The 27,631-nt window shown below is 37.1% G+C and overlaps 2 protein-coding genes across 9 annotated transcripts in view; both read left to right on the top strand.

Moving 5' to 3' along the window:
- Nucleotides 1-9,118, top strand: part of glis3 (GLIS family zinc finger 3) — a 49,599-nt gene extending 40,481 nt beyond the window's left edge. For 3 of the 5 annotated variants that reach the window (XR_015500524.1, XM_087269704.1, XM_087269703.1), the window contains exons 10-12: nucleotides 3,133-3,200; nucleotides 5,869-5,991; nucleotides 8,378-9,118. Coding sequence is in view for 4 of the 5 variants with exons in the window: in XM_087269704.1 (XP_087125830.1) it covers nucleotides 3,133-3,200; nucleotides 5,869-5,991; nucleotides 8,378-8,505 (319 nt within the window). In the remaining variant the exon portion in view is untranslated. 5 annotated transcript variants of the gene reach the window in all.
- Nucleotides 9,119-11,612: 2,494 nt separating this feature from the next.
- The window catches only part of rfx3 (regulatory factor X, 3 (influences HLA class II expression)), a 41,210-nt gene continuing 25,191 nt past the window's right edge, over nucleotides 11,613-27,631 (top strand). For 2 of the 4 annotated variants that reach the window (XM_087269700.1, XM_087269699.1), the window contains exons 1-2: nucleotides 11,674-11,803; nucleotides 16,301-16,430. In XM_087269700.1, the coding sequence (XP_087125826.1) occupies nucleotides 16,370-16,430 (61 nt within the window). In that variant the 5' untranslated portion in view covers nucleotides 11,674-11,803; nucleotides 16,301-16,369. 4 annotated transcript variants of the gene reach the window in all.

The raw sequence follows: 27,631 nt of genomic DNA, 5'->3' as shown, positions 1-27,631 counted from the left end.
GATGGAAATGTACTATTAGTTTTTTCCAGACCTGCCCGAGTTTCTTTTTTCTGCTGAACACATGGTTTTATTTTGAATATTGTCAGTAACCGTACAGCTGACCTTATCCATTGACTGCCACAGTATTTTTCCACTTCAGTGGTCTCTTTACCAGATAAACATTGGTTTTAATTCATTCCAGAGGTTTGCATCTGACCAGATGGCACTTTAGGATCGATTTCACACCAATTATCAGGAACAATTTATCATTGAGAGTCAATTTTCACATCCACATTCATTTAAATGATAAAAGTTCTGATCATGGCAGATTTCGCCAGTACTGCACTACCTGACAAACGTCCTGACGTTGATCCCAGTTGTAAGAGCAACACATAATAACCTGACCTATAGTTGATGATGTGTAAATGTGTCAGAAGGTGGATTTCTCTGATGAATCATCTGTTGAACTGCATCCCGATCATCACCAGTACTTGTTACAGACAGAACTTTAGTCAAAAAATAGCGTTAACAGAATTTATTCTGAATGGAAGAAATTAATTACATTTGAATTTATGTATGCTCAACTGGTTCTTAGCTGAAGCTGTTCCAGTGCAATATATAAGAAGTGACCACTAGGTGTCACTGTAGAGACGGGTTTCAAAGCTTCGACACATTTGCTTTGATTTAGCTGCATCCCAAATGGCACACTATACACTATGCACTCATGCACTATGTACTTATGCACTTATCCTGCGTTCACACCAGACGGGGAACGCGCGTCAAGCGCGAGTGATTTACATGTTAAGTCAATGCAAACGAGCAAATAGACATCCTGCGGCATGATACGCGCAAATGGTGCGGTGCGAATGGCGCGATACACACAAAGACGCGGCGCGAATTGAGCTATTTGCGCGTTTGACGTACGTTTCGCACGAATCACTCGAGTTCGAAAATCTGAACTTCAGCAGACATTCGCGCCACATTAACCAATCAGAAGCTTGCTCTTGTGGGGGCGTGATTGTAACGTATCGCCTGTTGTTGGTGTTCCGGGGGAAATCCTCCAGCCGACACCGACAACAGTTCATCAAACTGGGCTGGGCTCAGTCAGAAGCACCGCTGAAAGCCTCCGTCATCCAGGTTCAGTTTCTGGAGGAGTTTAGTAGCTCACAGAGCTGGATGCTCCTCTGAAAGTATCTAGTGGACTCAGACACGACCCTAAACGTATCGACGCTGTTTTTCAGCCTTCTTAAAGTACATAAACACTTATTTTCTCAATAAAATCCAAGTTAGCCATTTAGCTATGAAGCTAGAGTCACCGGGCAGACAGAAGCCCTGCCCATCACGCCAATCCGCGTCTGTTCTGAAGTGAATTTGACGCGCGAATGAAGCGGGGTTTGACGCGCGAATGAAGCGAGTAAACTCAAATGTTCACGCGGCAATTTACGCGCGAATAGCGCGATTTATCCGCGCGTTCCGCGTCTGGTGTGAACACAGCATTACACACTCAACAGGATAGTATATGTATGTAGTGTCGTCCCAAATGGCACACCAGTGGTTTTTTACTAAGTGGAAATTCAAATTTATCAAATAATATAATATGAATTATCAAATAATACCTGCCGTGAGTATTGCCGCATTCACCATCGAGAGGCGCTATAATCACTCTCGAAGGAGAATTTTGCTTTCACCATCCAAAATAAATAAAGTTATCCAACATGTACGTCCGATAGCTCCGCCCATTCCGCTACGTGAGCAAACCTGCGGTCGTTGAGTGCGTGAAGTGTCCATCATTACACACTACATTTTAACAGTTGAATGAGTGCATTATCCGGGTAATTAAAGTGCACTTACTATTATTAGAGTGTTCAGTGTGAATGCACTTACACTATTTATACTACAAAATGGCGTAGAATAGTGCATAAGTATGTGATTTGGGACGCAGCTAGTGTTTCTTGAAACCTCGCTTTTTGCCCACCACCATAAACAGGCAGATGGACAAAAAGGCAGGCAGCAGACAGGAATAAACAAACAAAACAAAGCTAGAGTCTAACATGACAATGTAAAACAAGGGAAATGCATCATAATGTTCACTAGTTTAACATGACTCAGCGACTACTGTGTGTTTGTGTGCTGACTTTTTAGCTCATGTAATCAGTTCATGAGTAGCTTCAGCTGTGTGTGTCTGCAGTCATGGGGATCTAGGCCAGGTGTGTGTGTGGTGCATGACCGGATCTCGTAGTCAGTTTAATGGTGGATTTGTAGTTCTAATGTGAATGTTCTCCAGTGATCTATGAGGGTTAGATCGCTGGTGATCGTGACACAATTGTCCACTCATATTTAAGCAAACGTCACCTACATTCAGTTTCATTTGCTTCTATTATTACAATGCTCAAATTCGCTCCCTTGAGAAGCAGCAGAGGCTCCTCTAAAACGCTCCTGCTGGGCTTCAAATTGCCAGCTCGTTCGCTTGAAGCCTGAAAGACTTGAAAACAGCCGACATTCCTGCGTGTACGAGTGGAGAAAATGAAGGTGCATTTGTATTCAGTCAGAGATCAGACAGGTTAGCCTGGACATGAAGCTGGCATCACTTCTATGCGCCGGTGTCTTTCACAGCTCCACCAATCCAGTCCAATAATCCGCCGCTCAATGCTGTATGTTTTTCCTCCATTACTCTGTTTCTGGTCCAACCTCAATCGAGAAAGTTGCCACAGTCTAGTTGACATTCATCCGGAGTTTTCCCTTGAGTTGCAAAAAAAGAGAGAGAAGCTGCTTTTCTCTTGCTGTGATCTGCGGTAAATGCGTGGCTGGTTGTCATGGCTTTATGGCTGCGAGCGCGTAGTTGCAATAATCTGATTGAAATAAAGCAGGCTTTTCTGCGCTGAAAGGCTCCGCTGCGCTTTTGTGTGGTTTGCACGTCTTCTGTGGTTATATTTTTGGACGGGGCTCTCAGACACACACTCTTCAAAGCACCGCGGGGTCCGAAAAACACAATCGGCTGCCGAGATCGAGACTCGCTCCGTTTCATTGCTCCGGCACTATAGCCACCGAGCAGGAATTCAACACGTGAATCATAAAATGGCAGCAATACCCAACAAACACACTGCAACAGATGCTTTTAGAGTTGACTGAATGTGAGCCTGTGTTGTTTCTCAGGTTTCTCAGCCCGAACAGCCACAAAGCTCCGGGATTCTGCAGTCAGCCCAGGACATCTGCTCAGGACGGTACGACCTGTCTGATCTGCACATACATTTAATCATTAAGCATGTCATAAAGTGACCTACACATGAGGACAACACCAGCAAATCAACCACTAAACAACAATAAGCTGAACAATATGCCAGCCATGCAGTACAGGAGTTATAGTTAGAAATAGAGGAATAATAAAAATAAAAGGAAATAATTATAAAAAGAAACAAGTAGATAAAATGAAAAAGGAATTGAGAGGTCATTCAGTTTCAGTTAAAAATATTAATAATGATGATAAAAACAGATTAATAATAATATTAATAATAATAATAATAATAATAATAATATATGAATAATAATCACATAATATAGTAATAATAAAAATAATAATGATAAAATAATAATACAATAATAATAATAATAATATAATAATAATAATAATAATAATACAATAATAATAATAATAATAATATAATAATAATAATAAATATTATATAATTATAATAATATACAATAATAATAATAATAATATAATAATAATAAATATATATAAAATAATATATGATAATAATAATAATAATATAGACCATCATGGTCAATTGGTGTTTCTGTGTGGAGTTTGCATGTTCTCCAGTGTTGGTGTGGGTTTCCTCTGGGTGCTTTAGTTTCTTCCACAGTCCAAACACATGCGCTATAGGGGAACTGAATAAGCTAAATTGTCCATAGCGTATGTGTGTGAATGCAAGACTGAATGAGTGTTTCCCAGTATCAGGTTGTGGCTGGAAGGGCATCCGCTGCTTAAAACATATTCTGAATAAGTTGGCGGTTCATTTCGCTGTGGCGACTCCTGAAAAATAAAGGGACTAAGCCAAAAAGGTAATGAATGAATAATAATAATAATAATAATAACGATTATTATTATTATTATTATTATTATTATTATTATTATTAATTATTTCAGTATTTTAATTGCATATATACAGTAGATGACTACTGAAATATATTCTCTGGCTGTTGAAACATTGCAGCTGTAAAATTTATTAAAATGAATGATTAATTTTAATTAATTAATTAATTAATGTAATTTAAATTAATTAAATTAAGATTAATTAAAACTAATATTAATAAAAATTTTGTTAGCATATGCAATCCTTCTGATAAACGTAACCTTCTATAGAAAAATAGAATTATTCTGTAAAATGTATGTATATAACAAAAAATACAGTTTATATTTATACATATGTATATGTATATTTATATATATGTATATGTATATTTTCATAAACTAATTGCTCAACTGAGTTTTTCAAACGCATATGCAATCATCCTAATAAACATAAGCTTTTATAGTAAAAATAGAATTATTGTGCAAAATATAATTAGATTAAAAAAATACAGGCTCTGTCATTTATCCTTTGGTTTATCCTTTTTATTTTTACTATTGTTGTTGTTGTTGGCATTATTAATATTATTGATATTATTATTTACCAACCTCCTTTATTCCTGTATTTTGTTCATTACCTCACTGTTATATGCTGATGGTCTGCGTCATATTTTCTGTGTTTCACATTTAATTCCAAAAATAAAACATTTGATGTAAGAAAGGAAAAAAATACTAATTAATCTGCTTCTCTGAGTTGATTTATACACAACTGCTAAATTTATATAAGCTATTTAAGGCAAGTACGTTATAAGTAAATGTAATTAAATGTGTTAACTAATTAATGAATCCCTTACTTTACTTATTTAGCATTTAATTACATGAATTAGTTCATTTGTAGCTAATTACACTCAGCGCTGCTGATAATCTGCATTTTACAGTTTGGATTAATGATGCATGTGTGGCATCCAGCTCTATATACGCTGAAAAAAGATATCAATAATAATATTGCCAGCAGAAATTCATTGGATTTACTTAGTTTGTTTAAGGTAACTGCTTGCAAACTATTGATATGGGCTGGATTTAAACAAATAAATTAAAATTAGCAATGTTCAACTTCATTTGTTTGTAAAATTCAGCCCATATCAGAACCACTTCATTCATTCATTTTACTTCAGCTTAGTTCCTTATTTATCAGAGGTTGCCACAATGGAATGAACCACCAACTATTCCAGTGTATGTTTTACACATGGATGCCCTTTCAGCTGAAACCCAGTACTGGGAAACACCCATAAATACTCATTCACACACACACACACACTCATACACTACGGCCAATTTAGTTTAGTGCATGTGTTTGGACTGTGGGGGAAACCGGACCACCCGGAGGAAACCCACGCTAGCATGGGGAGAACATGCAAACTCCACACAGAAACACCAACTGACCCAGCTGGGACTCGAACCAGCAACCTTCCCGCTGTGAGGCCACAGTGCTAACCACTGCGCCACCCTTTGCCACCACTTATACGCTTTTTCAGTGTATATCTCCACACAAGCCATATGCACTGATTATGCATATTTAGGAGTGTAAGCGGAGAACAAACCGATCGGCGCTGAATGATTCACACACTCGTACAGCGACAGATGGCGGTTCTGCAAAAATAGATCCGTTTAATCTCATCATGCAGACCGCAGAAAGTTTCCCCGAGTTCAGATGTCAGTGTGAGGAAGGGGAGTCTGACATTACCGGATTACAGCAGGATTACAGGCTGCGCTGTGAATAATCTGATCATGTTTGTATTTGTTGCGTTAACTCTGCTCAGGTTTCTCGGCTGTGTTTTCATACGCCGACTCAGACAAACACATCTCCTCCTGCTCCGTCATGCAGACGCCCATGTTTGAGGACAATCTCAGCTCGTCGCCTCAGATGCACAGCAACATCTCCGGTAAACAAACACACACACACACACACACACACACACTAATACTGGGACAATCAGGCTGTGTGATGTTGTGTTGTCTTTGTGTGCCACACAGTTGAAGTCAGAATATTTCCTAAATGATGTTGAACAGATTCAGGAAATGTTCACAGTATGTCTGATAATGTTTGTTCTTCTGGAGAAAGTCTGATTTGTTTTATTTGGTCTAGAATAAAAGCAGTTTTTAATTGTTTTAAAGTCATGTTAAGGTCAATATTATTCGCCGTTTCAGCAATATTAGTGTTGGATTGTCTTCAGAACAAACCACTGTTATACAATGACTTGCCTAATTACCCTAACTTTACCCTAATTACCCTAGTGAAGCCTTTACATGTCACTTTAAGCTGTATACTAGTGTCTTGAAGAATATCTAGTCTAATATTATGTGCTGTCATCATGCTGAATATAAATAAATCAGTTATTAGAGATGAGTTATTAAAACTATTATGATTAGAAATGTGTTGAAAAATTCTTCTCTCCCTTAAACAGAAATAAAAAGGTGCGCTAATAAATCAGGGGGTTAATAATTCTGACTTCAACTGCATATATATATATATATATAATACATATTATATAGTTTTAATTTAAAATTTTATATTTAAAATAAATTTAAATAAAATTAAATATTTTTTTATAAAATTCTGATAATAGAAAATAATCTCCGGCTCATTCTGGAAACGTAGTCCCGCAAACGTTTCTGGGGACCGAGAAATACATCCTGGAAGTTACGTATTTGTGCAGACTTTGTTTTCGCGAATGCGCGTGAGGCCGCTGTGTGCGCTTTTTTGCATCTCGAACGCCTCTGTGCTCGCATAAAGCCGCTGGAGGGCGCTGTCGAGTGACTGTCTGTCCGACTGACTGAAGGATTGACTGGGGGACCGGCCAATTGGCCGACACACCCCCCTCCTCCTCCTTCCCTAAACCTAACCGGTTTTACCGATTGACCCGCCTGGCCGCCCGCTTCCTTCCCTAAACCCAAGCAATGATTTACAAAAGCCGTCCAGAAAAAGAAAAGCACTTGTCTGATTCTGACCCTGATTTCCGATCTCACCACATTCTCACGCTGTTGTTCACTCGGTCGTTTTATTTTTTGGATTCTGTTTTTGTCTTACCTGATTTCCGGAACCGATCTTTCCCAGACTCAAACCCTGGTCGTCGCGGACAGCTCCCCTCCGGATCTCCACTCCGCCGTCTTACACAACGAGCTAACTGGACAAACTGGTCGCGGCAGGAAAGTCCTCCACATGGAGGTGAGCAGTCAGCCAGCGAGCGCGAAGAGGAGCGGCGTCACACCGCCCTGTAGCATTCGCTTAAAATAAATGAAATGCAGCCATACGTACATCCAGCTACGTAAATCGCGGTTTCCGGAAACATCCACGGGACTACGTTGTCAGAACGAGCTTGGGTGGAAAATAACACAAAGCACAACAAATGTACAATATTTCTATTTTTAATATATAATTTTTTATTTGTTAATAAATCAAGGTTTAAATGAGCATTTCATGCAAACATTTTAGAGAACATGTCAGACAGGTGAGCCTTCAACAATTGATAAGAGAAAAAAAGTGCGCCCCCCTGTGGAAAATGTTGAGAAATCCTGTCGCACACTAATATTTAAACAATTTCTAAAAAATAATCACGTTCTGGTCATCTGATATTTGGCATGGACACATATATTGCGATCGGGATTTTCGAATATATTACATTAAACATACTGTTGAAGTCAGAAGTATTAGCCCCCCTGAATTATTCACCCCCCTTTTTATTTTTTACCCCAACTTCTGTTCTCAACTTCTCTGTTGTCAACTCTTGTCATGATGATGGTAAATAATATTAGACTAGATATTCTTCAAGACACTTCTATACAGCTTAAAGTGACATGTAAAGGCTTCACTAGGGTAATTAGGGTAAAGTTAGGGTAATTAGGCAAGTCATTGTATAACAGTGGTTTGTTCTGTAGACTATCGAAAAAAGCTTAAGGGGGCTAATAATATTGACCTTAACATGGCTTTAAAACAATTAAAAATTGCTTTTATTCTAGCCCAAATAAAACAAATCAGACTTTCTCCAGAAGAAAAAATATTATCAGACATACTGTGAACATTTCCTGAATCTGTTCAACATCATTTGGGAAATATTTAATAAAGAAATAAAATTAAAAGGGGGGCTAAGACTTCAACTGTACATACATAAACATTTATTATTACCAGTTGATGGTTTGATGAGGTGCTTGGACCCGAAAGCCGCTTCGCCTGTCGTCACACTTAATAAGAGAATACTGTATCATACAGGCCTACTGTGAACGCCTGCCATATATTCTCATGCTTGTGGATGCTGTGTGTGTTTATGACAGCAGTGCTGGACTGCCAGAGCGGCCCTCAAGGCTTTATAGGAGAGCAGGAGCCCTCAGTGTCGGAGGACAATTATCTTCACATCCCGAGATGTCCGAGCCGGATCTCCTGTGTGTTCACTGAAGGCTGAGCGTCTCCGCCACACACTGCAAAATGCCTTTACCTACAGTTTCTGTCTGGATTCCAGTCCAAATACCAGGAAGCGTTTTCTTTCCAGTGCTTCTACAAGAATGTATATTACATTTCATTAAACAGCACTTGGGAGATGTTAGATACTCAGTGTTGGTCTTTAACTGTACACAGCTCACCAACAAACAACAGAAAGCACTTATCACAGGATAAATGTGTATTTTAAACAGACAACCTTTAATAAACCTGTTGATGCATCTCTCTCTCTCTCTTTATAATAACTGCACAGGCTTTGATATTTGAGTATTTTCCAGCCTCTGTATGTAAACAGATCACAAATAAGCGAAGCTATGAATGAACAGTGACAGCAAAATGCACTTATTAGAGATGAAAGCCATACTGATGATGTGTAAATATGTGTACATAAAGCATGTGTAGGTTTTATTTACTGAAATCATCTGTGCATGTAAATTATCTTCATTGTGAGAACCTTCAAAATCACTGACAGCAACAGTTGTGCACTGCAAAGCTTTATTGGATGATGTTTGGATCAGTTCCGTGTGTCCATAACACTGTAGTGCAGGCTAATAAAACATCACACTCATTTACTGAAACCTGTTATCGTCGAATCTAGAGTTATGCTGTAAAGATTGATTATTTGGAAAGCATGCATTCATTAATTTCCCTTCAGCTTTATTCATCAGGGGTCACCACAGTGGAATGAACCGCCGACTATTATAGCATTTGTTTTGCACAGCTGATGCCCCTCCAGCTGCAACCCTGTAAACTCCACACTGAAATGCCAACTGACCCAGCCGGGACTCGAACCAGCAACCTTCTTTCTGAAAGGCCACAGTGTTATTCTCTGAGACACCGTGCCGCCCCGATGTGGCATTATAAAAGGAAATATGACTATTGAAAATGTATTTGAAAGCTTTTTATTTAACAGTAGTCTGTCTTTCAAAGCTGAATGAATGTGCAAATCCTCCATCAGTGTCAACACTATTAAACACTGCACACACAATACTCTGGCTTTGAGCTCTTTCACGAACTGTAGTTATTCTGAAATCATTCATTCATTCTTATTCTTGTCGGCTTAGTCCCTTTATTAATCTAAGGTCACTACAGTGGAATGAACCGCCAACTTATTCTGCAGATTTTTTACGCAGCAGATGCCCTTCCAGCCGCAACCCATCCCTGGGAAACATCCACAAACAATCATTCACACACAAACTCATACACTACGGACAATTCAGTCTACCCAATTCACCTGTACTGCATGTGTTTGGACTGTGGGGGAAACCGGAGCACCCGGAGGAAACCCACGCGAACGCAGGGAGAACATGCAAACTCCACACAGAAACACCAACTAAGCCGAGGCTTGAACCGACCCAGCGACCTTCTTGCTGTGAGGCGACAGCACTACCTACTGCGCCACTGCCTCGCCTTATTCTGAAATTAAAGCATGAATACAGGGCTTGGTGGGAATATCTCACTGGTGTTACTTACCAAGAGTTTTATACAAACACTCAATTGACATCATTTAACTTTGATGGGTTTAAGTACAAATCAGGCATTGCCATCCCCTCAAAACAAGTCAAAAATATGACTATTTATGAAAAAGTTATTCTCCTAAGGCATCTCCTGTGTCTGTCACTTTTATATTTTATTTTTTATTTTATTATATGTTAATGTTTATCAATTAAATATGTAAAATATATTTCTTAGGTTTTTTTATTAGCACTAAACAAAAAAGTCTACACGTACAATCTAATACTTTTTATACAGATGATAACCAAAAAAATGAATGAATGAATGAATAAATAAATACATGAATGAATGAATAAAGGAATATGTGAATTAATAAATAAATAAATGAATATATAAATGAATTAATGAATAAATAAATGAATACATAAATAAATAAATGAGAGAATGAATAAATAAATGAATGAATAAATAAATACATGAATGAATAAATAAATAAAGGAATACATAAATAAATTAATGAATAAATAAATACGTAAATTAATAAATGAGTGAATCTACATGACAGAATGAATGATTAAATATACAAATAAATACATGAATGAATGAATGAATGAGTGAAAAAAATACATGAATGAATGAATAAATACATGAATACATAAATGAATGAATAAATAAATACTTGAATGTATGAATACATGAATGAATAAATAAATAAATGAATGAATAAAATAATACATGAATGAATAATTGAATAAATACATAAATTAATGAATGAATGAATGAATTATTAAATTATTACATGAATGAATGAATAAAAAATACATGAATAAGTACATGAATACATAACTGAATGAATAAATAAATACCTGAATGAATAAATAAATAAGTTATTAAATTATTACATGAATGAATTAATGAATGAATGAATGAAAAATACATGAATGAATAAGTACATGAATACATAACTGAATGAATAAATAAAAACCTGAATGAATGAATCAATGAATGAATGAATGAATTATTACATGAATGAATGAATGAAAAATACATGAATGAATGAATAAGTACATGAATACATAACTGAATAAATAAATAAATACATGAATGAATAAATAAATACATTAATTGATTACTTAATTATTGAGTGTGTATGGATGTTTCCCAGTACTGGGTTGCAGCTGGAAGGGCATCTGCTGTCTAAAACATATTCTGGATAAGTTGGCGGTTCATTCCGCTGTGGCAACCCCTGATGAATAAAGGGAATAAGCTGAAGGAGAATGACTGAATGAGTAATGTGATGAAGCATGTCTGTAAATATGTAATTCTCCACACTTTTTTGAAACTGCCTCTGTAAACAGGCTGAACTCTGCCGTCGGAGGAGCTGTAAGAGCTCTACAGTAAAACTCTGCGCGACAGTAAGACTTCGAGCTCTCCTCAACATCCACACATCCTTTATATAATCCGCACATTAAATAGAAGATGCTCGCTGACTCCGCCTTCTTTCGTTCGGTTGAGCTGTCTGTTGTATCTCCACAGCTGGGAGTCCCGCCCCTTTCCCGCAGCGTCAGGTTCGGTTGCGCACCGAGCTTTATAAGCCAACTAGCGTAAGCTCCGCCCTTTTTCCGCAGCGTCAAGTTGGTGTACGCGGCGAGCTTTATAGCAACCGTTGCCCTGAGCTGCAGCGCCATAGTCACCGTAGTCCTGGCGACTGTAACCCACCAACAATAACAACAACAACCTCCTCCTGTCCGCTCCATCCTTACCACCACCTTCCGACCATCCTCATCCTCATCCTCACACCGATCCAGGTGAATATGACCATCCGATCTGCAGATCTCTGTGTGTGTGAGTGTGATGATTGCGCTGTGACATGAGTGTGTGTGTGTGTGTTGTGGAGCTCGGCTCGCTTCTTTCTCTGACGCTCCGCTCCGCTTCTATTGATGCGGCTCGTCGTCCAGATGTTGCGCTTCTCGTCGGCTTTCATTTCCCAAAGCTGAGGAGAAACGGCGTCTGCCGCAGTCTGAGCAGTGTGTGCTCGCGAATAAACGCGTGCTGGAGTGTGTTTGTGAGATCTGTGCGCAGAAAACGCGGTGATGAGGGTGTTCAGTGGAAGCGCAGCATCATCTTCTCACGAAGCAGGTGTTGCTAAGCGGCTAACGCTAGCTAGCATCATGAGCGCGAGCGATGAGGCGATTCTTCAACACACTCCCGGGTTCATACTTAAGAACACCGCGGTTTTGTGTGTATCTTCGCTTGTAAAACACACTCCAGTTGTTTAAATGTGTATATTTGAGGTATTTCAACTGACTTTGTGTTGCGTTGTGGTTAGCCAGAGGGCTCGTTTGTAAATGAGCAGATTGTGTGTTCGGCGAGAGACCTGTGTGTGTTTATTGTCGTTTATTTGGCTCTGTAGCGTGTGTGACGTGCCCGTGTGTGCTGTGTTCCCTTCACACACGCATGATCTGTGTGTGTTCTATTGTTAGAAAGCAGCAGTTACTCTCTTGCTAAGCTATTGGCCCTGTCTCTAATCGAGTGTGCTGCCTACATGGGGAGCATAAAGGTAGATGTAAGCTGCATCACACACAAACACTAGTGAGCATCCCAGCTCATTATCAGGACGAGTATTTGCACAGCTGTGTGAAATAACATGCAGACAGGTTCATTTAGACTAGAGCAAGTAAGCCACACTGACACACATTAGTGTCACCCTCAGCATCCTCACTGCTTCACTGCGCAGGCTGTGTTCACATCATCTGGAGTTGATCTGCTCACAGGGCTTTGTGCTGCTTATCACTAGAGCTGATGTGTATTGAGGTAAAGTTGGTTTTATATTGGGATATTCAGACATTCTGCTTAATAATATTATTTCAGAAGAGTATTGTTTACTAGTTCTAAATAGGGAAATCATATTAGCAGCTGAAGACTATCAAAGTACAACCATGTTTACAGTCAGTTAGATAGTGTTGATGTTGTTTTGACGTCATGCTAATTCTGATTGAATATTCAAATTATTCAAATAAAAAAATATCCAAACAACATAGAGACAGTTAAATGAACGAATGTGCGAATATTAAACCAACTTTACCTCAATCTCATGTGTTCAATTGTTTCCCTCAGTTATTTAAGCGTAATCATGTGCAGTATGTGTTACTATATTGTTCGCTGATCACTGGGATGCAATACTTTTTCTTTGACATTTTAATAGAAAATCTGAAACATATTCATATATATATATATATATATATATATATATATATATATATATATATATATATATATATATATATATATATATATATACAGTTAAAGTCAGAATTATTAGCCCCCCTGACTTATTAGCGCCCATGATTACTTTTTTCCCCAATTTCTGTTTAATGAAGGGAAGATTGTTTCATCACATTTCTAAGCATAATAGTTTTAGAAACCTATTTCTAATAACTGATTAATTTTATCTTTGTCATGATGATAGTAAATAATATTTTTGTTGATATTTTTCAAGACACTTCTGTACAGCTTAAAGTGACATTTAAAGGCTTCACTAGGTTAATAAAGTGAACTAGGCAGGTTAGGGTAATTAGGCAAGTTATTGTATAACGATGGTTTGTTCTGTAGAATATCAGAAAAAAAATATTGCTTAAAGGGGCTAATAATTTTGTCCCAAAATTGGTTTTTAAAAAATTAAAAACTGCTTTTATTCTAGCCGAAATACAACAAATAAGACTTTCTCCAGAAGAAAAAATATTATCAGATATACTGTTCCTTGCTCTGTTAAACATCATTTAGGAAATATTAAAAAAAGAAAAAAAAAATCAAAAGGGGGCTAATAATTCTGACTTCAACTATATATATATATATGTATATATATATATATATATATATATATATATATATATATATATATATATATATATTTAATATTATGTTATATATTATTCATATACATCATGTATCAATGGCTTTTTATTTGAAAACTCCTAATAAACATTAAAATGAAGTAAATTCCTCTTTGCCAGATATTAAGGCATGAACCAAATGAAAACGGAGGCAAAAATGATATAGAAGCGATGTTCAGCAGCTGATAGACGTCGGTTGATGTATTAATACTGCAGTTTATTGTAGAAATTGACGATGATGATTATTGTATATAGTGCAGGGATAAGGGATGTGTAAATACCCTGTTGAAATTCAGAAATCTTGCTGTGTTTATCTTTTAATTGCATGATTTTCCCCACATGGTAAATCTTTGGTGTAGGCTGTATTTTGTGTCCTGTTGATTGCTAGTTAAAAATAAAACCCTTTCTATAATGTATGTGTTGTTTATATGTTGGTGTTCAAATTTTACTAAAGTTATTTATACCCCTATGAAGATAACAAATACCAACAACCTGTTATAAGAGAATTGTTTTTTAGTGCTTATGGCTTAGTCTAACTCCGGCTAGAGTTTATGTAGGATGGTTTATTTCTGCAGTCCAGCATGCATTGCTTTATTAAATTATAACAGCTTACATCACACAGTTTTGAAATCGTATATTATCGCGTGTTTTTAAATGTAAGTGCTTATATTTAGATTAGCGAGCCTTTGTTATAGTGCAGATACGGGTGGTCAAGTGAGAAGTTCAGTGGAGGGGTGTGGTTGATTTGATGTACAAGCGTTTGGTTGGACGCTTGATTCCGCGGCTCCTCCTCTGGCTTCATCAGGCAGTCTTTATGCGCATGCCCAGGCTCCAATTTCAGCAATGTTTTGTGACAGTTTGTGCCCATCATGAGGCATTTTTTGCCTTCAAAGCGTTCAATGGGAAAAGGCGCTGTCACGTCGTCCATATAATATACAATCACTGGTGTAACCACAGACACAGAGACACTGGAGCATTTTAAAGCCGCGATTCATCAGTTCATCACTCGTATATCAGCTTATAGACAAACCAGCTGACTGACGTGACTTTAAAACGCTCCATTATCCCTGTGTCTGTGTTTACTCTCAGTAAACAGCGGTGAGTTCGGTGGTCATGATATGATAAGCACATGAAGATACATCATAGAGCTCTGGATATCTGGACAAAGCCACAGTGAACATCTCCTCCACATGATGTAAACCGGTGAATAAAACAGTTGTCATGCCAACCTTCTACTATAAACAGAAGCTTGCAACAGTTGCCCCGCCCCCACTCTCTTTTGATTGGTCTTCTGCTGTGGACCTGACAGCGATGAGCTGCTGCGTGTAGGCATGGGCCGATAACTGCTTTCAAGGTATCCCACGATTTGGTAAAGTCAAGGTTATAAAGCCGGCCTTATTTTTTGCTATACCGTTCCTAAGATATATATTTTAGGACAGCAGTATCTCCAGCAGAAGTTTAAAACTGTAAGGCAATCAGTGTTTTTGAAACTAATGAAGACAGAAGAGGTCAATGAGTGTCACGGTGGTGCAGTGGGTAGCACGATCGCCTTACAAAAAGAAGGTTGCTGGTTTGAGTCCTACTGGATCAGTTGGTGTTTCCGTGTGGAGTTTGCATGTTCTCCCCATGCTGGCGTGAGTTTCCTCTGGGTGCTCTGGTTTCCAAATGCATGTGCTCTAGGGGAATTGATGAACTAAACTGGCCATAGTGTATGTGTGAAGAGTGTGTACGGGTGTTTTCCAGTGTTGGGTTGTGATGCGCATCCGGTTCATTCCGCTGTGGCGACCCCTGATTAATTTGGGACTCAGCTGAAAAGAAAAGGAATGAATGAATGAATGTTTACTGCTTCAAAATCTGCAAAAATAATTCTCTAATTAATATATATATATTGTGTTCAAAGAGGAAAAAAATGTTGTTTTGTACCCGGACACTACCAAAGAATATATATTTTAGAGCAGTGATCATAATACTGGGAAACCGTGATATTTTTATCCAAGATTATCAAACCACCAGAATCTTATTCCATGCCTAACTCAGTGTGAAAGTTAAAGATCTTTCAGCTTGACATGGCAACTATTAAATGTGGCGCTCACATGTGTGATGCTTTAAAAGACACAAGCACACACACATCTGCACACCCAGTGCATGTTTAGATTGAAAAACAACAGAAGAATAGAGCGTTGGAGAGGAAAAGCGCATTCTGTGTGAACGAACCCAGTAACAGCTGACAGAACATGTCGATTCGCTTTAGTTTGTCGTCTCAGCGCTGGATGCAGAAATGTGACCTATCTCCAGATATTCTGAAGCACAGCTCGAGTCTCATGAACAAATCGCTGAGGGTTTCCCACAGTTGCATCATGGTCCTCGGCGAGATGAAGTAGCGTCTCGCTTCCCCTGTTGTCTTCATTACAGGTCGAGGAACAGGTGTGTGCCGTGAGCTGCTGGAGAACACCTGACATGTGCACAGTGCAGTGAGGCAGCATGGGAGATCACCATCCAGCTGAACCATCACAAGTGCACACTCAATGCTGTGGAAATAAAGGTTTAGGGAAAGTTTAAGTGGATCTGTTATGCAAAAACCAGGTTTAAACACTGCTGTGTAACACCTCCAGCAGCCTCTAATAGTAAATGTGTATAAATTGTATTTGTCATAATTAGACTTGATGAAAACAAGGTACATATGGACATTCTCCTTATGTACCAGTCATCAGAGGGGGAAAGCCCCGCCCACTAGTGCCCATCTCACTGAGGCATATGCATTTGTAGCTCCGCCCTCTGACTGAGAGCACAATTTGAATTTAAAGCGGCAGTCACCAAAACAGCACAATAAGCCTGAAAGGGTTTTCAGAGAGGTATCAAACATTATTTGTGTGCTATTTTGAACTGACACTTAAAATTTTTAACATGTATTAAGCAGAAAAATCTGTATATTCAATTATTTATTTTTTACTGTTGATTTTTGTTAATTACTGAAATGATCTTGCCATGAAAATAGCCTTAGTAACTGGCATGGCAATAAATAAATAAATAAAGAATGAAAGAATGAGCTGACACTTCAGTGCACACTGTCTGTGTGCGGTTAACACAAACTCCTCAGTCCACTTAAGATCTCAAATCACCGAAGTTCCACACATATGAATGGATAAATCACGTATGAATTGGTCAAGCAGTGTAATTATGCATGTAATCACACACTTCTCTGACAAACGTACTTTAAAACAGATCAAATTTAAATAAGTAATTTTAAATCATTTATTTTAAAATAAAAGTTATATATAAAAATTAAAATGTTCAGATTTCAAATATATACAAATAGGTCATGTGAACATGCAATATATTTAAAAATTGATCAGAAATGGTTTATATATGAATATGATGACTATATTTATGAGGTTAAGCAACATATACAGGTTAATGAATAGCTTAATATCTGTTAATACTTTACATTTAGGTACCGCAGTTTTCTTTTTACTTTAAGAACCATAGCCTACTATTTTTAAAAGCACGTTTTAAACGTTGACTTTTTATTTTGTTTTTGTTTTTTTACCTATAAGCACAGTACAGTGTTAATGTTCAAACTATTTACAATGATTAAAGTGGCTGACAATAATGAATATTATTAATAATATGTATTCACCTGCCTCATCACTATAGTGATATTTGGAGATATATTTGTTGAAAAAAGTTTGAGAACCACTGCTATAATAAATACAATATAAAGCCGCGGTCACACTAGAGTTTGAGCATGCAACATTCTGTCGCACGGTTCTGTGTAAAGGAGTGGGCTAAAATATGATTAGACGTTTATAAAGCGAGCGACTGCTCCGTATTTTACATTTCTGTTCATAGTGGTCACATTTTGACCTTCTATTAATCTCATGCAATCACAAGATGTGATTTCACACGTCAGAGTTCACCAAGCTTGAACTTTGGAACGCAGTGAGATGCAAAACTTGTCGCACAAGCTTACGTTTCCGGTCTGCGTTTGCTTTCATATGAATGGAAGTCTACGGGATTAAAAGTGAAGCTTAATATACTTGACCTTTCTATGGTTCAAAAACTGTTGTACGTTTGGAGCTGGTGCAGCTGGTGAAGTTAGAGTGTAATAACTATAAAAATAGCAATAAAGACAATCGTTACACATCATTATGAGTTAAGATCACAGATATAATAATCTATTGAAAGGACTCGCACAATTTAAAGCTGTGGAGAAGCTCTGCGTGATGTTTAGTCCTCTTATCGAAGGTTATTTAATGACTATGTTGGAAACAGTTGTTTATAGTATGAAAAATAATAAAGCTAAAAAACATGGAAGCTAATTTATTAAATATAAACAAAAGTACCCCTCATGTATCCAGTGCTAGTTTTGCCGTCGTGTTTTCCTGCTGGGGAAATAGTGTGTTGTTTTTATCCCTCTACACTGACTGCGATCGCTAAAATTCCCCGTTTGATTCGATTTTTAATTACATGAGCTGGATTCACTGGTCGGACTTGCTACACCTGCTGATTACAAGGGGGTATTGTAAAAATTCAAAGCATAATCTAAAAATAAATAGATCGTTATTGTTTGTCACTGTAGATACGAATATATTTATTGTTATGTTTTTATTTCCAGGCCTTTCCAGGTGTTCTGTCAGGTCCAGAGCTTGTCGCGTTTCCTTCCCCCACGAGTCTGTTAATGGTCAAACCGAGAGGACAGGATGTCAGAAAGCGCTAGTTATCAGCTCACGTTACCACTTATCTAGAGTCAGGTGTAGAGTTGAGCCGAGGCCGCGCCACCTGTCCGCAGTATCCTGTTGCCTTTCCAATCGCTTTAAGAGATACTGATTGAGTAAATAATTCATATCCATTTCATTTCAAGCTAAACCCATTGAGGCTCGCGGCTCACAAGCGTGTGGGCGGATGCTGCTCAGACAAGAAAAAAAACATCTTCAGAGCTTCTACGATTTTTTTTCTCTTCTTTTTAATCAAGATTAATCAAGACACTCTCTCCTGTTTTTGCTTTATTTGAATGTTTTTCTCATCTAAACCACCCCAGTAATGCTAAATATACATCAGCTGCAGATGTCTTTGTTTTACGTACTGGCGAGATTTCTGCTTCACACTCACGGTCATGTGCTTATTGGAAAATAAAGAACAAAATACTAATATTTTAGAGTTACAAACAAAGATGCACAAGGAAATCAAATGTCATATGTGACGTGATAATGGAAAATTCACGCATTCATTTATCAGCAGTATAGATTGCAATTTGAATGTCATTTCTGCAGATGAATTGAATAACTTTATTCAGAAATAGTTTATAATTTTACATTGATATGGGTTATTTTGTAGTGGAGTATCTGCATAGAAAATACCAAGCATATATAAATACAGTAGGAATGGCACAGTGGCTCAGTGGTTAGAACTGTCGCCTCACAGCAAGAAGGTCACTAGTTCGAGTCCTGTTTGGGTCAGTTGGTGTTTCTGTGTGGAGTTTGTATGTTCTCCCTGTGTTGGCGTGGGTTTCCTCCGGGTGCACCGGTTTCCCCCACAGTCCAAACACATGTGCTATAGGGGAATTAAATTAACTTAATTAGCCGTAGTGTGTGTGAATGAGTGTGTACGGGTGTTTCCCAGTACTGGGGTGCAGCTAGAAGGGCATCCGCTGTGTAAAACTTATGCTGAAATAGTTGGCAGTTCATTCCGCTGTGGCGACCTCTTATAAATAAGGGAAGGCAAGTTTATTTATATAGCACATTTAATACACAATGGTAATTCAGTGGTCAATAAGTGACTAAACCGAAGAAGAATGAAAGAATGATAACGATAGAGCACAGATATATGAAATAAAAGTGCTCTATTGTAGGGCTGCACAATATATTGGAAAATTATGGTTATCCTGATAATAGTATGTGCATTGTCCATGTCGTAGAGAAGTGCAATCAGTTATTGCATGTTCCAAGCATTTGTGTGGTGCATGTATTGGAAAATCTAACCAATCAGATGAGGCCTTTACTATCTTTAGCCCCGCCTCTCCAGAAGGTGAATGTACTGTAGAGCTGAAAATAAACAATAATGAATAAACAATATATATATATATATATATATATATATATATATATATATATATATATATATATATATATATATATATATATATATATATATATATTATTTAATTAGCTCAGCAATTAATTAAGGTTTATTTAATTTATTTTTTAAGGTTTTTTTAGTGTGATCATTACATAAATAAATGATTTATTAACTGCCTCAAAGTTTAGTTTTTTAGTCTTTGGTAAAGCTACAAACTTGATTATTTCTTGGTTTAAATTGGCTTTATCTTACACGAGTCTCAAAAACACAAAATGAACTCATTCAAGGAGATCACCAGTGAAGTGTCACCAGGAAAAATGTTAAATATTATTGTTAAAAAGCGTATTTACCTTTGTATGTGTTTTTTAGTTGTATATCTATTAATGAAATGTTTTCGTCTTGAAAATAGCTGTTGATGATATGGCTTCATATAAAAATGTATGATATGATTAGGCATGGGATGATAACCGTTTTTAAAGTATACCGCGGTTTGGATGAGTGACTGTTTTCTGAACGCCAACATTTTCTGCTGTACAGTTCATGCGGTATATGCATCTCCAGCAGAAAAGATCTCCAAATATGCAGCTTTAAATTGTAAAGAAGTTTGTGTTTTTGAAACTAATAAAGAGGGATTATAACTAAAGAGAGAGGGATAAAAATCATTGACTTTAATTATTCAGCCTGACGTATTTACTGCTGCAAAATATTCTAAATGTTTCTCAAAATAAAATATCTTGTGTTCAAAGCTTTTGTTTTCTATCCAGACATTTAAAAAGAACATATTTTAGATCAGTGATCACATTTCTGTGAAACTGTCATTTTTTTATCCAAGGTTATCATATCGCCAGAATCTAACACCGGCCCATGCCTAGATATGATACGTCTCAAAAACACATCCAAATAAAAATCTTTGACTCTGTTCATATTACTGTATAACTTTGTGATGACTCTACTAATGAAATGCATTCTGAAATGTTATTATAATCACTCTGTAATACACTATAGAAAATGCTGGATTCCACACAGTTTGTGTTGGAACAACATGAAGGAATAAGTTAGCTTAATATACACATTTAAGTTGATTGAAGATAAAACAGTTAAGTTGCTTAAAAAAAAAACTCAAGAATTGTGTTGCTTCAGCTTATTTTAAATAAGTAGTTTGAACAAACAGCTTGTAATTATTTAAGCGTACACTGTAAACAATGCTGGCTTCCACACAATCCTGACACAAATTGATTAAGTTAACTTAATTGCTTTTACAAATTAAAGTGGATTGAACAAAATAATTAAGTTGTCCCTTAAAAACCCCAAAAAATGTGTCATTTCCGCTTATTTTAGGTCATTTGACCCAACAGCTTTTTATAAAGTCAGCATTGCAGACCCTGTGACTATTTCAGATTTAAAAACATTATTGATGCTGAAATTATATATATATATATATATATATATATATATATATATATATATATATATATATATATATAAAATTTTATGAGTGAAATGCATATATATATATATATATATATATATATATATATATATATATATATATATATATATATATATATATATATATATATATATATATATATATATATGCCCAGTCTACTTATATTTATAAAACATAATTGTTTTCTATTTAATTCACTTAAATTTGTGAAAAAGCTAATAAGCTAACCTAATTCCTTCATGTTGTCCTAACACAAATCTTTTGTGTGGAACGCAGCATTTTGTTTTACAGTGCAGTGGTTCCCATAGTGGGGGTCAGGAACCCTCAGGGGGTTGCAGAACAATGACGAGGGGTCGCTGGGTGATTTCCTAAAATTTATTTCATTTTATTAAACCATTAGAATTACCATATTTTAATATTTTATCTGTAACCCACAGAAGAAGAAAATATTAGTTAATAGTTATATTAAAATAACAACATGCAAATAAAAAGTCATCAGCCTTTCAATGTTTTTAATTTTTTTGCCACCCCTGGGGTGAGTATGTTATATTAAAGAGACAGCACATTAAATTTATAGCACCAGGTTAAACCTTCTGACACCTTTACAACACTCACGTACAATAAAAATGAATACAGACTGAACATGGAGGATGATCTCCGAGTGATGTTCTCCAAAATTAAATGATGAATAGACTTGGACCTATTGGTTTGTGTGCACCATTGTGTGCAAGGTTTATATATTCATAACCACCTCAGAGGGTATAAGGGTTCGCGAGTCACTGGCATTGTAATTTTGGGGGTCGTGGGCTGAAAACTTTGGGAACCCCTGCTCTAAAGCAATAGTTATTTGTTGATTGTGGACTCTGCATTTACACTTCAATAGGCGCACATGCAAAACACACCGAAAGTCAACTGTAGTTTGTTTCTGGACATAGACATGAGTGGAGAAAAGCGCGTTTGACCCGTGTCTCTGTAGCGGGGCAGGTTCAGGCGGTGGGGGTAGACAGACAGCCAGTGTTGGCCTCCTCTTGGGCCTTTGTTCCCCTTGGGCTTTGAGGCTGCAGTTGTGTTTAAGTGGCCCACAGGGGAGCGCATGAATGAGGAGCTGCAGTCAGACAGGTGCCACAGGGAGCAGGTGGGCTTCAACACAATATACATCAGCTGCTTCCGCATGCACACTTACACATCAAGTGCCAGAAGAACCACTTGCTCACTCATTTACTAAAAGAAGGAATAGCGCTGCAGCATACTGGGAAAATATGCGATTAGTGTTGTGATAACGATTAACTAGCAATTAAAAAAAATAGATATACTATTTTTATAGATGTGTGCATAGATATACTAAATAATGCACATCAAGTGCCAAAAGAACCACTTAGTTGATCTACAAAATTAAAGAACGGTAGATAGTAGCGCTGCACGATATGGGAAAAATATGCGATTGTTGTTAAGTGTTGCGTTAACGATATTTCTTATGACATAACTAGCTATCAAAAGAATCGCTTGCTCATTGATTTACAAAAGTAAAGAACGGTAGATAGTAGCGCTGCACAATATGGGAAAAATATGCGATTATTGTTGTTAAGCGTTGCGATAATTATATTTCTCACGATATAACTGACTATCAAAAGAATCGCTTGCTCATTGATTTACAAAAGTAAAGAACGGTAAATAGTAGCGCTGCACGATATGGGAAAAATATGCGATTATTGTTGTTAAGCGTTGCGATAATTATATTTCTCACGATATAACTGACTATCAAAAGAATCGCTTGCTCATTGATTTACAAAAGTAAAGAACAGTAGATAGTAGCGCTGCACGATATGGGAAAAATATGCGATTATTGTTGTTAAGCGTTGCGATATTTATATTTCTCACGATATAACTGACTATCAAAAGAACGGCTTGCTCACTGATTTACAAAAGTAAAGAACGGTAGATAGTAGCGCTGCACGATATGGGAAAAATATGCGATTATTGTTGTTAAGCGTTGCGATAATTATATTTCTTACGAAATAACTAGCTATCAAAAGAATCGCTTGCTCATTGATTTACAAAAGTAAAGAACGGTATAAAGGAGCGCTGCACAATACTGGAAAAAATACGCGATTAATGTTGCGATAAGGATATCTCTTACGATAAAACTAGAAATTGAAAAAAAGATATTTATGTTATGATTGTGCCTTTGCAAGTCAATAAACACTTTAATAGGCCTAAGTGAAGATGATGGATGTCTGTAAGCATCTAATTATGACTTAATATCTGTGGAAATTTTTGGCCACTAGATGGCGCTATGAAGCCATTTTAGTTTTCGAGAGAAACAAAGGCTATATTTAACTGTGGTGTGCTTGTTTTTGCGTAGTGTGCACTAATTATTGCATAGATATACTAAATACACATCAAATGTCAAAAGAACTACTTTGTTGATTTTACAAAAGCAAAGAACGGTGTAAAGTAGCGCTGCCTGGTATGGGTAAAATATGTGATTGTTGATGTGTGTTGCAATAATGATATTTCTTACGATATAACTGACTATCAAAAGAACCGCTTGCTACCTGATTTACAAAATTAAAGAATGATATAAAGTAGCGCTGCACAATACTGGAAAAAATACACTATTTATGTTGCGATAAGGATATTTCTTACGATAAAACTATAAATTGAGAAATATATATATTTATTTATGTTATGATTGTGCCTTTGTAAGTTATTAAACACACACCTAAGTGATGTTGGAGGATCGAATGTTATGATGAATGACATCTGTGGAAAGTTTGGCCACTAGATGACGCTATAAAGCCATTTTAGTTTTCGAGAGGAACAAAGGCTTGGATTTTGTGTGCTTGTTTTTGTGTAGTGTGCACTATTTATTGCTTAGATATACTAAATAATATAAATAAAGTGTCAAACCACTTGGTGGATTTTTCTAAAGTAAAGAATGGTATAAATTAGCGCTGCACAATTTGGGGAAAATATCCAATTATTGTTGTTAAGTGTTGCTATAACGATATTTCTTACGATATAACTGACTATCAAAAGAACCACTTGCTCACCAATTTACAAAAGTAAATAATGGCATAAAGTAACAATGCACGATAATGGACAAATATGCGATTAGTGTTACGATAAAACTAGAATAAAAAAAGATATATTTATTTATGTTATGATTGTGTCTTTGCAAACCACTGTTATACAATGACTTGCCTAATGAACCCTAGTGAAGCCTTTACATGTGACTTTAAGCTGAATACTGGTGTGTTGAAGAATATCTAGTCTAATATTATTTACTGTCATCATGACAAAGAGAAAATACATCAGTTATTAGAGATGAGTTATTAAAACTATTATGATTAGAAATGTGTTAAAGAAATATTTCCATTATTTAATTGGGGTAAAAAATATACAGGGGCGAATAATTCTGACTTCAACTGTAGATCCTAAATCTACTGGATCTTAATCATCTCTGAGCGATGGCGAATGGCTCTCCACATTAGATCTTCATCTCTGAGCGGTGTTCATTCGCGTTCGGGATCATTAGCCTGTGCGTAGGAAATGGCAGGAATGCTGGGTAATCAGACGTGTAGGGCTGAGGGGGAGGTGAAGTGAGCACAACACCACCTGCACCCTTCAGGTAAATGAGGAAGAGGAGGTGCGGGAGCCTCCGGGGAGACATGGATAATTAACCTGGAGAGACCTGATCATGGAAACTTGTGCAGCTCAAAGCCTTGTGCTGCTGCTGTATGCTCAAACACGGCTTGTTTACATGCCAAATCACACAGACAGAGCACGAAAACACTTCTTAGATGTGTACGGTATGGACAATATGTAGTTTCAGCATCGATATCACAATGCGCGCTACCACAATAGTCACATATCGCAGAATGTTGAGTCGGGACTATTCTATGACTAGGCCTGTCACAATAATCAATAGTTATCATGCAGTATTAGAGATGGCCTCAATATATTATATATACATACACATTCACAAATAATGGTAAAGCCATTTTACGATGACATTTACAGTCTACCTCACCGCTGTCAAAGTTTATACTCTATGACAGGGGTGTCTAAACTCAGGCCCCGTTTACATTAGTGTGTTTTAGTTTAAAAACGCATAAGTTTTGCTACGGTTATGTCATCCATCCACACTACGCCGGAGTTTTCGAGCGCTGAAAACGGAGCGTTTTGGAAACGCTGGAGAGGCTGTTTTCATTCTGAAGCGCTGCTGCTGCGTCTCAGTGTGGATGAGGGAAAACGGAGACATCTGAAAACGGAGACAGGGCTGCTGAGATTCGCTACCTGATTGGGGCGTTTGTGTCATTGCGTATTCTTCCCTTATTCGTCAAGCCCCTATCACATGACTATAACACATGGCTTTAACGCTTACGGGAGACAGCAGACCAGCCTTCACTGTAAACAACAACATGGACACAGACACAGTTTGCACTATTGTCTGTTTTAGGCGCCATTGTGCAGTTATTCAATTGGTTACGTTTAGTAACAACTCGACCTCGTCGTCTGTCCACAAAAATACCTCTCTTGCTTTCTTTGCCATCGCGTTCATTATTCAACCGGCGTTTGTTGACTAACAATAACCAAATGCCGAGCGAGACACATGCTTCCTGTTTATACTCAAACATGCATGCCCAGAGTGCGCGAATGATCACGTGATATACGTTTTTGGTGGCGTAGTGTGGACGGAGATATGTTCAGAAATGCTAGGTGAAACGCTAGTGTGGATGCGGATCGCTTTTGAGCTAAAATGCCGTTTTAAACGTGTAAACGGGGCCTCAGTCACAGGACTTGGTGTTCTGCAGATTTTAGCTCCCACTTGCCTCAACACACCTGCAAGGATGTTTCTAGAAATCGTAGTAAAGCTGCGGTCACACTGCACTTTTCTCCCTATAGACTTCCATTCATACGCGTGCGAAAGAGTGGAAATGCAAGCTCGTGCTACAGGTTTCACAGTCTACTGCATTGGAAAGTTTAAGCTTGGTGAACTCTGACCTGCGAAATCGCATCAATTGACTACTTGAGGCCAATCGAAGATCAAAACATGACCTCAGTAATTTAAAACATGGACCAATCGCTCGCTTGTTTAAACTTTGCAGAGCACTGGCCATCCAGATTCATGTATATGTGTTTATCTTAAATCTAAAACACCGGTCACTATTCACTGCCGTTATATGAACTACCAAGAACCACAGATCCAGCTCAAAGTCAGAAGGTCACCTGCGTCTTGGATGATCTGTGGCTGAGTAAATGAAGAGGAAATTGAACATTTTTGGGTGAACTATCCCTTTAAGTGTTGCTGTTTTCAGTGAATTGTGTGAAGGGAACATTAGCAATGAATGGCAGCTTCTGAAAGCTCGCAGCTCTGAAAGCGAGAGGAAAGCCTGCTGAGACGATTAAATATTAACCTCATTTATTGCTTTGGGTACGGCCGGCGTTCTCCAGTCACTGACCTGCACAGAACACACAGATAACCTGCACATCACTGCTGTGTGTGTGTGTGTGTGTGTGCGCATGTGTGTGTGCGTGTTTGTGCAAGCAGAATCACACCCTCATAGGACAGGAAGTGACCTGAGCGACATCAAAAATATTAGCTTTCATCATCTGTTAACCATCCTCTGGGTTATTTTGTACCAAATATATGGGTTGTTATAGTTCAACTAAAACTATAATAGAAAAAAATAACAATAACTCAAAAACGTGAACTAATTAGCAAATGAGTTTAGAACTGCAAGTATTATTATATAAATACTTTAATAATCATTACACAAATTAATAAAAGCAATGAAAATTAAAAATAGAAAATTAAAACCAATTTGGAATGGGAAATTTGCCATACACATACACACACACATACACACACACACACACACACACACAAACACATATATACACACACACACATACATATATATATATATATATATATATATATATATATATATATATATATATATATATATATATATATGTATATATATATATACACACACACACACACATATACACATACACACACACACACATATAAACACACACACACACACATAAATATACACAAACACACACACACATATATATATATATATATATATACACACACACACAGAGATACATACAAACACACATACACTCAAATATATATACACAAACACACATATATACACATACAAACACACACACACACATAGACACACACATATACA

This window comes from Danio rerio, chromosome 10, assembly GCF_052040795.2.
Source record: "Danio rerio strain M-AB ecotype USA chromosome 10, GRCz13ab, whole genome shotgun sequence".
NCBI classification, from domain to species: Eukaryota; Metazoa; Chordata; class Actinopteri; order Cypriniformes; family Danionidae; genus Danio; species Danio rerio.
Note: the sequence above shows the minus strand (reverse complement) of the source record. Positions and strands in the feature narration are given on the sequence as shown.